At 52.5% G+C, this 12,259-nt stretch overlaps 1 protein-coding gene across 2 annotated transcripts in view; it reads left to right on the top strand.

Moving 5' to 3' along the window:
* The first annotated feature begins 328 nt into the window (after positions 1-328).
* Positions 329-12,259, top strand: part of Fbxo21 (F-box protein 21) — a 34,118-nt gene continuing 22,187 nt past the window's right edge. The window contains exons 1-4 of one of the 2 annotated variants that reach the window (NM_001108338.3): positions 329-609; positions 1,380-1,515; positions 3,530-3,624; positions 10,118-10,239. In NM_001108338.3, coding sequence (NP_001101808.2) covers positions 371-609; positions 1,380-1,515; positions 3,530-3,624; positions 10,118-10,239 — 592 coding nt within the window. In that variant the 5' untranslated portion in view covers positions 329-370. The remainder of the gene's footprint in view (positions 610-1,379; positions 1,516-3,529; positions 3,625-10,117; positions 10,240-12,259) is intronic. The other variant, XM_087578975.1, reaches the window with a different exon arrangement.

Here is a 12,259-nt window from a genome sequence, read left to right as displayed (position 1 = left end):
TCTGCCTGCCTCCACTTCCCAAATGCTGGGTATAAGGCCCGCACCACCGTCTCCCTGAATTTGCGTGTCATCCTAGGCACGGCAGCCATACTGATCTCTGCACCGTTCCGGTTTTAGTTTCTGCGCTGCCGAAACAAGCACCCAGCTTTAATGTTTAAAATGACGCCGGGATAGTCAAGACCGAAAAGACCATCTCCGCCACGGCCAGGGCGCTCGCCCCTAGCTCTTCCCAAAGCTCCAGGACAAGTGGGCGGGACCTGGTGTGGGCGGGGGGGCGCTCCCGGGCCACGCCCCTTGAGGGCGTGGCGTGGCTTCTTAGGCTCCTATCGCGCGCGCGCTCGCGCAGCGGCCCCTCAGGTACGCGGACAAGATGGCGGCGGTAGCGGGGGACAGCGCTATGGAGGTGGTCCCGGCGCTGGCTGAAGAGGCCGCGGCCGAGGCGTCGGGCCCCAGCTGCCTGGTGCAACTGCCAGGCGAGGTGCTGGAGTACATCCTGTGCAGCGGCTCGCTCACGGCGCTCGACATCGGCCGCGTGTCCAGCACCTGCCGCCGCCTGCGCGAGGTGTGCCAGAGCAGCGGGCAGGTGTGGAAGGAGCAGTTCCGGGTGAGGTGAGCATTCCGCTCCGTTCCCGCAGCCCCTCAGCCGGGGCCTGGCGTGGGCCCCACCCCGCCACCCTCCCACCGGCGCGCGGCCGGCTTCCCGCGGCCGCAGACAAAGGCCTGGGCCGGGGCCTCCGGAGCTCCGATGGGGTCGGGTCAGCCGCCCGCGGCCAGGCCTCCCGCTCGGCCCCGGGGCTGCGGCCTCAAGCGCCTCCGGGCTGCGGGAGGACGCGCATCTTTTGTGGCCCACTCGGTGCAGGATGTTTACGTGCAGGCAGCGTTGCGTGCATTCCTGGTTCGTTAGGATGCCGGCATCGGACCTGCCATTCCAGCTCATGACCTTGGGGGTGGAGGGGGGTGATGTCCACCTCTCTTCTCCACAGCCTGGGTCTCCCGTTCCGTGAGAAGACCCCCTTTTTTTGCAGAGTGGGGAGTCCAATGAGATGCGGCCCTGGTGGCAGGGCCTGGCGCTGAGGAGGCGCGCCATCAATGCGAACCGTTAGCATCGCCGTGATTGTGGCCACCACAGAGATTGGAAGGGGGGGGGCGGCGGCGGTGGTAGAAACACTGCCTTCATGTCGCCACGCCAAGGTCACTGCATCTGAGTAGTGAGGGAATGCATGCATTACCTCTGGATTTTATAACTAGAGCCTCCGCCAGGTCCCGTCCCCCCTCCACCACCACCCCCCCGCACTCCCCACCCCGTGCTTGCCCGCAGACTCCTCCGTGATTTTTGCGGTCTCTGCGGAGCTGAGAAGGGTGTTCTCTCCTCCTTTTAGGTGGCCCTCTCTGATGAAGCACTACAGTCCCACTGACTACGTCAATTGGTTAGAGGAATATAAAGTTCGGCAGAAAGCTGGGTTAGAAGCCCGGAAGATTGTAGCCTCCTTCTCCAAACGGTTCTTTTCAGAGCACGTAAGCATCTGTTCTGTGGCTCAGGCTTGGTCATGCTCGTGTGTGTGTGTGTGTGTGTGTGTGTGTGTGTGTGTGTGTACTCGCGTGCAAGCAAGCAAGCTGGTTCTTGTGCGCCTGCCTTAGCATCTCAGCTCTTATTCCTAGTTCCTTTTCAATGCTCACACAATCCCTCAGTTATGAGAGTCATTGTGTCCTCTCCCCTCCAGAACAACAACACGGTGCCATTTGTCCCTGCTAGTCCTACTTTTCTAAAGCCAGAGGGCGTGGGGTGTTGAGCAGGGAGGGACAGAGGGCGGTGTCCACTAGGTCCTGATAAATCTTATTTCTCTTCAAGACTGCTATATGCTTCAGGCAGCCGATGTGTGATTTTGAGAGCCATCAGCGTTTGAACACTGTCAAGTTATTGAGCTGGTTTTCCCAGGAAGGCAGCAGAAGTAAATGGCTCAGCAGTGAACTATGTTATTTGTTAAGGAACCAAGGTTAAAAGCTGCCCGTAGGTCAGTTCCATCCCCCCAGCCCCCAAGAAAACTGCCTGGCAACCGTTGTTCCTGGCAGTTTGGCATTTTTGTTATCACTGTGGCTCTTTGTTCTGTGAGAAGACTTGCGCTGTGTATCCCAGGCTGGCCTTAAACTCCCGTCCAGCCTCCTCTGAGGGCTGTGGTTCCAAGTAGGCATCCTCAGGCCAGGCTCAAGTGGTGTGTCGCTTTTCTGTAATGGCTGAAAGGTGTGTTTCTTTTCTGGTTTGGAGTTAGTCGTTGTCGCTCCCTTGTCCAGAATGTCCTGTGGACATCGGTGTCTGTTCCACCCTCTACTTTTTTCTAGAGCTAGGAAATCTCCCCCTCTCGTATTTCCAGACCCTGCAGACCACGCGTCGACCAGTGTTACCTGTTTCATTCTTCTAGGTTATTTTCTGAAGGTTTTTGATTCTCCACTGCTGTTAGTGGAGTTGATAAGCAATGTTTTCAAGGTGTTTCCAGTCTTGAAAAGACAGATCTGAGCCTTGAATACATTTTAACTCAGTCCCCTATGGGAACTACAGATCGACATTATTCCCCATTTTGTTTATAGACGTGCGTATTGACGGCAGAAGGAACCAAGGTTTTGTTCAGTCCGGAACAGTGCCCTAGGCAGCCTGTAATCTTAGGTGTTCGGGCCTGGCTTAAATGCACACACACAGGTGTTTTGGTGCAGGGCATGCAGGACACAGTAGCCACAGGCCACGTTCACAGGCCCTTCTTACGATCCACCTGTGCTTGTGTGCACTTTTATCTAAATGACGGATCAGTGAACTTTCCCCTCTTTCCCCGTGTCACTACTTACTTAACGAGAATGCGTGGTGGACTTTGAACGCAGCAGGGGCATACTTAGGGGTGGCTTCATAGATGGGTGATCAGTTTGGCTCAGCATACTGGTGTTCTTGTTTTCCCCACGTGTACGCAAGTCAACCTGAAGCACTGGCTGCTTTCAAGAGGAAGACTGGGGACAGTCATCCCAGGACTTTAACCCGAGAGTCCCACTGCACCACCGCCTCTCAGCACATGTACCACCACATGTGTCTCCACCTAACAGCCATTCGCCGTTTACTTCAGCATACGTGTGCCTCCATCCCAACACACATGCACCACGGCTTCTGCATATACGTACCATCGCCTCTACGTGCAGAGCAGATACACATGCAGGAGCCTCAGAGGCACCTCTGCCTTAGGCTTATGCCTCTGGCCCCTCCTTGTTGTGTGTAGCAGACACCTTGGGAGATTGGGGTCCTGCAGCCCCCAGCCTGTGTCCACACATGAGGGATCAGAAACTCAGAGTGTGTGAGTGGGAAGCTGGAGCCGCGGGTGCCAAGGTCTGAATGTGCCATGGCTGCCATGTTGGTTTCTGCCCTGGAGGCCCTAGGAGGCAATGTGTAAGAGCTACCGCCACTCTCTCCATGTGTGGCCTCCCTCACTTGGGACTGCCAGGGTCAGCCATGCTAACTCATGATTGAGGCCTCCTGTGTGTGTCTTCCCCATAGGTTCCTTGTAACGGCTTCAGTGACATTGAGAACCTTGAGGGCCCAGAGATCTTTTTTGAGGATGAACTGGTGTGCATCCTAAACATGGAAGGAAGGTAAGCCACGGCTTTCTTGGGAGTGCCGCCATAATAACCGAAGAGGGACTTGCTGTAGTGTGTGTGGAAGAACCGTGGTGTCTACAGATACTTTATATTATATCACAGTTAGGTTTTGAAAAGCCCGTGTATGCGTGATCTCAGTGTGAACAGCTGACTCACTGTCAGCCCCTGTAGCCACGAGTTCCTCATCCGTGGGCTCAATCAACCTTGCCTCAGAAATACCCAGGAAGCCATGCACAGGTTCACACCTGAAATCCCAGCCATGCAGGGGTCACATCTGAAATCCCAGTACTCAGGAGGTCAGGCCGGGAGAAGCAGCAGCTTTGAAAGCTGCATAGGGAGTTTCAGAACACCCTGGGGTACAGAGTGAGACCTGGTCTCAATAAAGTCTTAAAAAAAAAAGTTGGGGGCTTTAGCTCAGTGATAGAGCGCTTGCCTAGCAAGCGCAAGGCCCTGGGTTCAGTCTTCAGCTCCGAAAAAAAGAAAAAAAAAAAAGTCAAGAGCAGGGGAGATGGTCAGTGAGGACCCAGATTCGAGCCCCCTCCCAAGCCCCCCAGTGTCATGCCTTGGCTGTCCTAGTGCTAGCCTTGGTGACCTCAAGCTTAAACACATGGAGAGCACCAAACTCCAGGGAGAGAGTGTCTCTAAAGCTAATGTGTATGACACCTGAGGAATGACACCTTCAATTGACCTCGAACCTCCGTGTGGTTTCACTGAGCACGCGCAGACCCCTTTTCTTGTCGCCGTCTAAATAGTAACTACCTACCTGCGTGTAGTGATGGGGGCCGCTTTAAGATGCAGGGCGGGCGAGCCTGCATTCTCCACAGACACACTCCCAATTAAGAAGAGCCCCTTTCAGACTAGAGGGACAGGTGGCTCAGTATGAACTGCTTTGCTTGTACGGAGGACCTGACTTCAGTTCCCAGCACCACATTGGGTGACTCCCAGTTACCTATAACGTCAGTGCCACAGGATCTGAACCCTCTTTTGACCTTCTCCGCAACTATAGACACACGACTTAAAATAAAAATGACCCCTTGTTCTTCCTGTTGTTAGAATGAATGTTTTATATTTTCTGCTGGGAAGCTTAATCCCCAGCGCACCGGTGACTTGCAGCCTATCCCTGCTGCCCTAAAAGTTTGAAAGAAAGATGTGTGGAGAAACGTCTGGACAGGGGACAGAGTTTCATGGGGGTTTGTGGGAAGAGGTGCCCCTGACCCCTGACCTGTCTGAGTGTAGGTTTTGTGTGTGCTGGAGTGTGCATTGACAGAATTGTGTGGCCTGGTGACAGTTGGTAGGCACAGCGTGTGTGCGGTGCGTCTTATTGGCTTTAGTGTGGGGGAGGTGAACTTCTTTCTTATGTGTACTCTTTGCCTGTCCTTCCTGCTCTTAGGTTGGAAGAGTTTTTGCTGACTCCAGCCCTGGGCCTTGCCTTTGCACTGTTGAATGTTATACCAGGGCCAAGTGATTATCTGCCCCTGAGCTCTCCACCTGGCCTGCATGGTTGGTTGTTTAATGTGCATTGGCATTTTGCCCGTGTGCATGTGTGTCAGATCCCCTGGAACTGGAGTTACAGAGTTTCCATGTGGTGCTGGGAATTGAATCCAGGTCCTCGGGAAGAGCAGCCAGTGCTCCTAACCGCTGAGCCATCTGTCCAGACATCTGTGTGGTTTTTGATGGTGACCTACTTTGGCTTGTTGTGTCCTAACTATGTGACAAGGTGGAGAGGGGTCGTTGTTTGACAAAATTAGGGCTGTGTGAGAGACAGACCCTTCTCTACTTTTCTCAGAGTTACCCAAGAGGTCTGTCCCAGCTGACTGCTAATGGAGGAGTTCCCTTAGGTAACAGCTAGCCCCTCTCCATCTTCCTGGGTCTCCCTAGCTGGTGGACGGTCACTTGCTGTGCTGCAGGCAGTGTCTACTGTCTAGGCTTCAGTTCTTGGCCATGTGCCTTCTTGGGAATAAGTTTCCTAGGTTGGAGTGCTGCAGTATGTTGAAAATGTGCAAAAACTTATCACAGAGATGTTAGTTTTCCTCAAATTAGTGCCCAATGCAGTGGTGCTGCAGAAGACAAATAGGCAAGTGAAGTCTGAGGGTGAGTTCTTTACTGTGTTTAGTTGTCTTTCCAACCAGATAATGCTGTCCTAAGTAAGTAAGTTCTTGTCTGCAGTAAGAGCCGGGAAAGGCTGTTTGGGAAGCGTGCACTGCAGTTAGTGGGGCAGACTGTGAGGGAGCTTGTGATCTCAGCAGAGCTCTGTGGAAACAGCCGTAGACAGAGGAGCCCAGGAAGGGAGGGAACAAACTGTGGAGTAGGGAGTACTGCCTGGAACTGGATACACAGCTGGAATCCAGCAAATCAGCCTGCCTTCCACTCCAAGCTACTGTGGAGAGCGAGCAGCTGACAATATAACATGACTGCAGGGCCAGGCTTGGAAGCCGGCAGTGTTCTTCAGAGGCTGCCATGACAGGAAAAGGGAGGCAGGCAGCACTTTTAAGGAGAGTGACCGCCTGGCCTATTGACCATCATGGGGAACATCTTAGAGTTCACTCTCCCGAGGAATGTTAAAATCTAGGGGAAAGGCTGTGTTCTCACACTAGTCAGGTCCTCAGAAAAACTGATGTTGGGTAGCCGAGAAAAGTATGCATTAGTAGTTGTGTTCAAAACAAGGTTGTAACAACATTGCCGTTGGTAGGATACAATTTAAAGGCAGGGAATGCCGTGCCTCTTAGAAGGTTTGCATGCCATTTCTGCCAGTCTGCACAGTGACCCTGTTTGCATCCATTCCTGCTGTGGAGAGCACTGCCGGGAGTGAGCAGTTTCTGTAGATCCTCAAGGGCCCTTCTCTGAGTTTGTGATGACTGCACCCATGCAGTTTTGTGAGGTCTGCAGAAAGCACAGTCTGCAGGAACAGTTTACCACAGTGCATTAAAGAATTTGTGTTACGCCCAAGAAAGTGGCTTGAGTGGCCAGTGCCCAGTGAGACTCTTGTAAGAACTTTTTAGATTTTAGATTTCTGGGTTTTAGAATCAGAAAGGGCCTTTGGGTATCCAGGCAAAATAGATGAAGTTACTTCTATGCAAAAGAATGACTATGTCCTCAGACTTCAACACCAGCACTTACTGCCAGAGGAAAAAGGTATTCCAAGATGTAAAGAAAATGCCAGCCAACGATTTTTATATCCAGCTGAATTGACTTCCAAGTCTAAAGGCTAAAGACAAACTTGTCAACTTGGAAGAAAGCAGGCTTTGGGCTCTTTCTGACACGTCTGCTAGAAATGGAGTTTGAAACTCAAAACCACAGAGACAGTGTGACTCAAGCCTACTGGGGAGCGAGCACTAGATGTGTTTAACGTGGTCTCCTGACTCCTGCAACCTGTCTAGGAGACAGACAGTGCTATGTGTGCGGTTAGGGCAGGAGCCCTGACTGGTCCCTGGCTGGAAGAGCACTGAGCTGGTTCAACACAAAGATGCTCGCTGCCCAGCCTGATGGCCTGGAATCCATCCCTGGGACCCACACAGGAGACCCTGCAAGTTGTCTTCTACCACACAGGCTTCATGGTGTGCATTCACCTGCACATGGACGGACACACACGCGTGCTCACACACTTGTTCACACAATGACAAACCTAAACTTTTTTTAATAAGAAAAGAAATTGAGCGGTGACCATGCAAAGATCACGTGCAGAATACCCAGCGGCTTTCATACTCAGGCCGGTGTGGAAGATGAAAATGCGTGGGAAAGCTGTGAATGGCCATCCTCTTATCTCTTATGTTACGAGGGTGGAATTGTTCAGGAGTACGGATACGCAGACAGCAGAAAGTCCAAGCTGTGTGCCTCTGAATCTGAATCAACAGTGTCAGTGTGACCTCATGACCAGCCAAGTAGACATGGCGTCCCCCAGTGCATGCCAGGGCCACAGAGAAATGATTGTTTCTCAGGCCTGTGTCAGAAATGTACAAGATGAGCCCAGAGCTTCTAGGCACCTGAGAGCCAAGTCAGCAAGAGTGCCACCAGCCCCTCATTTCAGGTTGGGGCAGCTAGGGCAGTAGCCTGACGGAGGCAGCAGCCTGGCAGAGGTGGGCAGGATCCAGCAGACAGTTTTCAAGACTTGGTCTTTGAAGGAGAATCAGGAATTGTCATTTGAAAAACTGAGTAAAAGGCATAGTCTGAGCTCTTACCTGTTTCTGTGGCATCTCATACCATCAGGAAACTAAAGAGTGGAGGAGCTCGCTCACAAACAGTCTCTCGAGTCAATTGGGAAGGGCTGGCTCAGTTAGATACTCCTCTAAGGAGTTAGACCTAGGCAGTGAGCAGCGGTTGCCACTGGTCTCACAAAAGGGCACAGCCAGGACTTGTCATCACCTCCATCCGACCTTTTATCTTTTTTCTTAAGGCAGTCTCCCGGTGTAGTCCAGGCTGGCCTTGCTTGCGGCCCCTCCCCGCCTCTCCTCCTGAGAGGATCATAGACACAGGTCCTTTTTGTCTTGTGGTACTGGGTTAGAAGGCTGGAGAAACATTCGTCTCCCACGGTTCAGAGTCCACAGGTGGCTTTTGATGGAAGACTGCACCTCCTTTATGGGTAGCAGCCATGTACCTGGCCTCTGAGTCTCATGGAGCCTGTCCAGCCAGTTCCTAGTGTATTTGTGTTACTGTTGTCTTGTTCGTCAGGGTGCGCTCGGGCACTCTGCGCGTGGTGGTCAAAGAACAGCTTGTAGCAATTGGCCTCCTTTTTACCAGTGTGGATTGTGGCAATCAAAACCCAGGCTCGCCAGTTTCTCTGTCCGCTTTCTAATAAGAAATTCAGAGCAAGTTAGAGCTCATGTGAACGTATTCAGATAATGGGAAGCAGAGAGAGGGACCCCTGTAGATGACAAGGCAGTGGTTCTCAACCTATGGGTGATGACCCCTTTGGGTGTCAAACGACCCTTTCATAGGGGTCCAATATCGGGTAACCTGCATATCAGATATTTACATTGTGATTCCTAACAGTGGCAAGATTATGGTTATGAAGTAAAAACGGAAATAGTTTTACGGCTGGGGTCACCACACCATGAGGAACTGCATTAAACAGTCGCAGCCTTGGGAAGGGTGAGAATCGCTGCTCCAGAGAGATGCAGGGAATGGCCACAGAGGCATGAAGTGTGACTGTGGAGTGACGTCCCAGAGTTGTGTGTCTTGATCTGAGCAGTAGATGTGGTATTTACATCTTTTGTTTGTTAAAGAAGACATTCTACAACAGAGGTTAAAGAGCAGGTTGAACAGACAACCGTGGACTGTCATTGACCCCCTCAGTAGATGGAGAGGATTTTACTGCTTCTTAGAGGCTAACACATGTTAATCCTGCCTCCCACTTAAGGAACTGTGTGTTTGGGATGCCTGACGTGCTTCGTGCATGGGTTTCTGCTTGTCCACAGTGCACCGGTGTTACTGTGGGCACTAGAGATACAACCGTGAACAGCCCCAAATCTCTGCCTTCACAAGCTCAGAGATAGCAATCAAAACAGCTGAGCTGTTTATGCTGGCAGGAAGTGGGCCACCCAAGGGGAAATGCTGTGTGAAGTACAGCATGAAGGTTGGGGGGCACCTTTAAGGTAGGATGGGGGAGGCCTGACTCAGCCTGTGTGAACAGGGAGCCCAGAGAAGGTACGAGAATGGACTTCAGGTACCCAGGCAAGAACATTCCACTGAGAAATAGAAGTACCAGGTGACACAGCCAGGCACAGGGCTAGAGCAAGAGCAGTTGAAACTGAGATTCAGAGGTGGGGAGGTGGATGGAGGAGGGACTTACGCTCTGACTAGAGGTGGGCTTTAGTGTGAGGAGGTAGCAGCAGTGGAGGACTGGAGCAGAGCCATGCCCTTGTGGATGATGCATTCCTGGGACCCTGGACGGCTGCCGCATCAGAGGGGAGAAAGAGAGCATGGAGGTAGGGTAGGGGAGGGGAGTGCGACTCAGGCTCACTCCACACAGGCTGGGCCAGCTTGTCAGGTTAGTGACGGATGCTCATGAGAGGGTGTTGGGAGAGGGGCCAGAGGCCTGACCCTTGTGGGCTGATAGCTCGCCGTGTCTCAGGAGAGGTGACTGAGAAAGAAAAAGGCGTGGGATGCCCCAGCTACCCAGGTAGTGCAGAGTAACAGTTGAGGGTGCAGGTTTGAGGTCTTCAGAAAACCTCTTCTGGAAGTAAATTTTAGAATGGTGGTCAGTGTGGATGCATGTGAACCACGCAGCTGGAAGGATCCCTGAGGCCACCAAGCACAGAAGGAGCAGGCCCTGGGGACCAGCACAGTGCACTCACTTCCTAGGATACTGTTCAGAGCCTTCATCCAGAGATAGAGGGTGTGAGTGTCTGAGTACCAGTGAGCTTGTCAGTCGGGTGCAGGTGTGTGCCCGGTGTGCTTGTCCGGTAAAGGGCCGTGTGGGGCTCGATGGGGAAGCAGTGTGGGACGCGGTGGGAATGCTGCAGTCCTTACTGACTTGTCCGATTGCTTTCAGGAAAGCTCTGACCTGGAAGTACTACGCTAAGAAGATTCTCTACTACCTGCGGCAGCAGAAAATCCTCAACAACCTCAAGGCTTTCCTGCAGCAGCCAGATGACTACGAGTCCTATCTTGAAGGTGGGTCTGTCTGTACCTGCGGACAGGACTCTTCAGCCTTTAAGAGTCCACAGTGACTGTCCCTCCAGATAGAGGGGAAAGAAAGCCACGCCAATGGGCTTCAAAAGAGGCGGACAGTACTCAGACTTGCAGCAAAGATTCTGAATACAGCTTCCCTGTCAGCTCAGGTGTTCCAGTGTCTAGAAAGTCACCGCTGGCTTAGTGACAGTGAGGGCTGGACGCTCATAGGGAAAGTGCTTGCCACACAGGTCTGAGGAAGTGAGTTCAGTCCCTAGGTCCAGTGCAGAAAGCCAGAGTTGGTGCATACTTGTAACCTCAGCACTGGAGAGAGGGAGAGCGGGGACTCTTGTAGTTCCCTGCCAGTGATCTCGGCAAACCAAGGTGAACTGCCTCCAAGAATGACACTGAGGGTGACCTCTGACCTCAACACACAAGCACGTGTAGGCCTGCAGATTGACCCTTGGCTAGTAAGGTCAGTTCTTTGTGTTCAGAGTTGTAACTTCAGAAGTCAGCCTGCCATGTTTACCTGTGTCCCCTGGGGACTCCTGAGGATTGGCAGCTGCTGTGCAAGGTGTGGTTTGAAGGAGAGGTCATTGAGGGGGCCCCCACCCTGTGACAGGAGGGACTGGGTTCTTAGGGGAACAGTAAGAAAATGTGACTTGGGTTTTTAAACACTGTTTTAATTCTTGGGTAGGAAGCCTCCTATTCTGTGATTGTGAGGTGTGTACTTATGTACCCTCCCTGCTCCTGGGGTCACCAAATGGGTGACTTTCCCCCACTGACGTTCTAGGTCACTTCCTACCCATTACAGTTCTCCAGTCTCTCAGCCGGACTGAGGAATCCTGGCTGTCCCTGGGCATCACTGCCTGCTGCCCTCCAGTCAGCCAGGCTGCCTGACCTGCTTAGTCCTCGTCACTGTGGGTCCTGCCTGCCTGCCATGTGTTCTCTGAATGGCTGCTTGGTTCCCAGGCCTCCCCTAACTTCATACCTCTCTGCAGTGTGCTAGAGTCCTGCTCTTGCGTCCAGGCCTTTGCTGACTGCTGCGTAGAGATGGGTGCTTGGCTTGGCTTCCTCCTGGTGACAGCCTTCCTCCTGCAGTCCCCTCAGCCCTTAGCTTAGGGTTCATGTCTGTGAGTTTCAGCTGACCCCTGCAGAGCCCACTGGCCTCAGCAGTCCCAGGGGCTGTCATAGTAGCTGTCACAGGGGCTGTCACACCCCGTCGGTGTTAAGAGTATTCATTGTATTTCTTTGCTTTTTCTTTTATTTTTTTAGACACAGAGCACAGCCTAGCCGTCAGCTTTCCTTCTTAGGAGTGCTAGGTGTGTCCAGCCTTGTAAGTAGGGTTATGTTTCAGGCCCTGGAGTGAAGATCACCACAGCTCACGGTGCCTAGTGGAGATAAGTGCTAGGTGTGCGAGGCTCTGTTATTCTCTCAAAGGAGGTGAAACATCTTGTAGTGAAATGAAAAAAGTCATGGCCATCCTCCTGTCTGCATTTACACTTGCTAGAGCTGGGAAGTGTTTGTTGTTACTTTCTTTTGTTTGAGGCAGAGTAGCCTTGTCTGGCTGTGTTGACTGAAGATCCTCTGCCCCTGCTTGCTAGGATTAAAGATGTGCACCGTTCCACCAGCCTTCAGCTTGTTTAAGATCCAGAATAGTGAAACAGTCTTCATTTTCTAGGTTATATATGAAAGGTACATAATTGTTACACATTTTCAAATACAAGATTACAGGTCACAGTCCACCCAAGTAACTAGGTAGGCAGTAGAAGCCATTGAGTGGCCGGCAGCAGCTGGTGGGGGTGCTGGCTCCAGAGCCTCAGCCCTAACTAGACCCCTGCGGCCAGCCACTGAGGAAGCCAGGGCAGGTGACAGAGTGGCTGAGCTCCAGATGAGCACTCCCACACTCGGGCAGCACAAGCCCTGTAGCCTCGTCCGCGCCTCCTGTTGCCCTCAACTGCCTCCAGCTTCTTGGAGGGTCGGTAGAAGCAGCAAGAGGCTGGGCTCGCCTAAAGTCTCTCGA

Source organism: Rattus norvegicus, chromosome 12 (genome assembly GCF_021556685.1).
Source record: "Rattus norvegicus strain SHRSP/BbbUtx chromosome 12, alternate assembly SHRSP_T2T, whole genome shotgun sequence".
Taxonomy (NCBI): Eukaryota; Metazoa; Chordata; class Mammalia; order Rodentia; family Muridae; genus Rattus; species Rattus norvegicus.
Note: the sequence above shows the minus strand (reverse complement) of the source record. Positions and strands in the feature narration are given on the sequence as shown.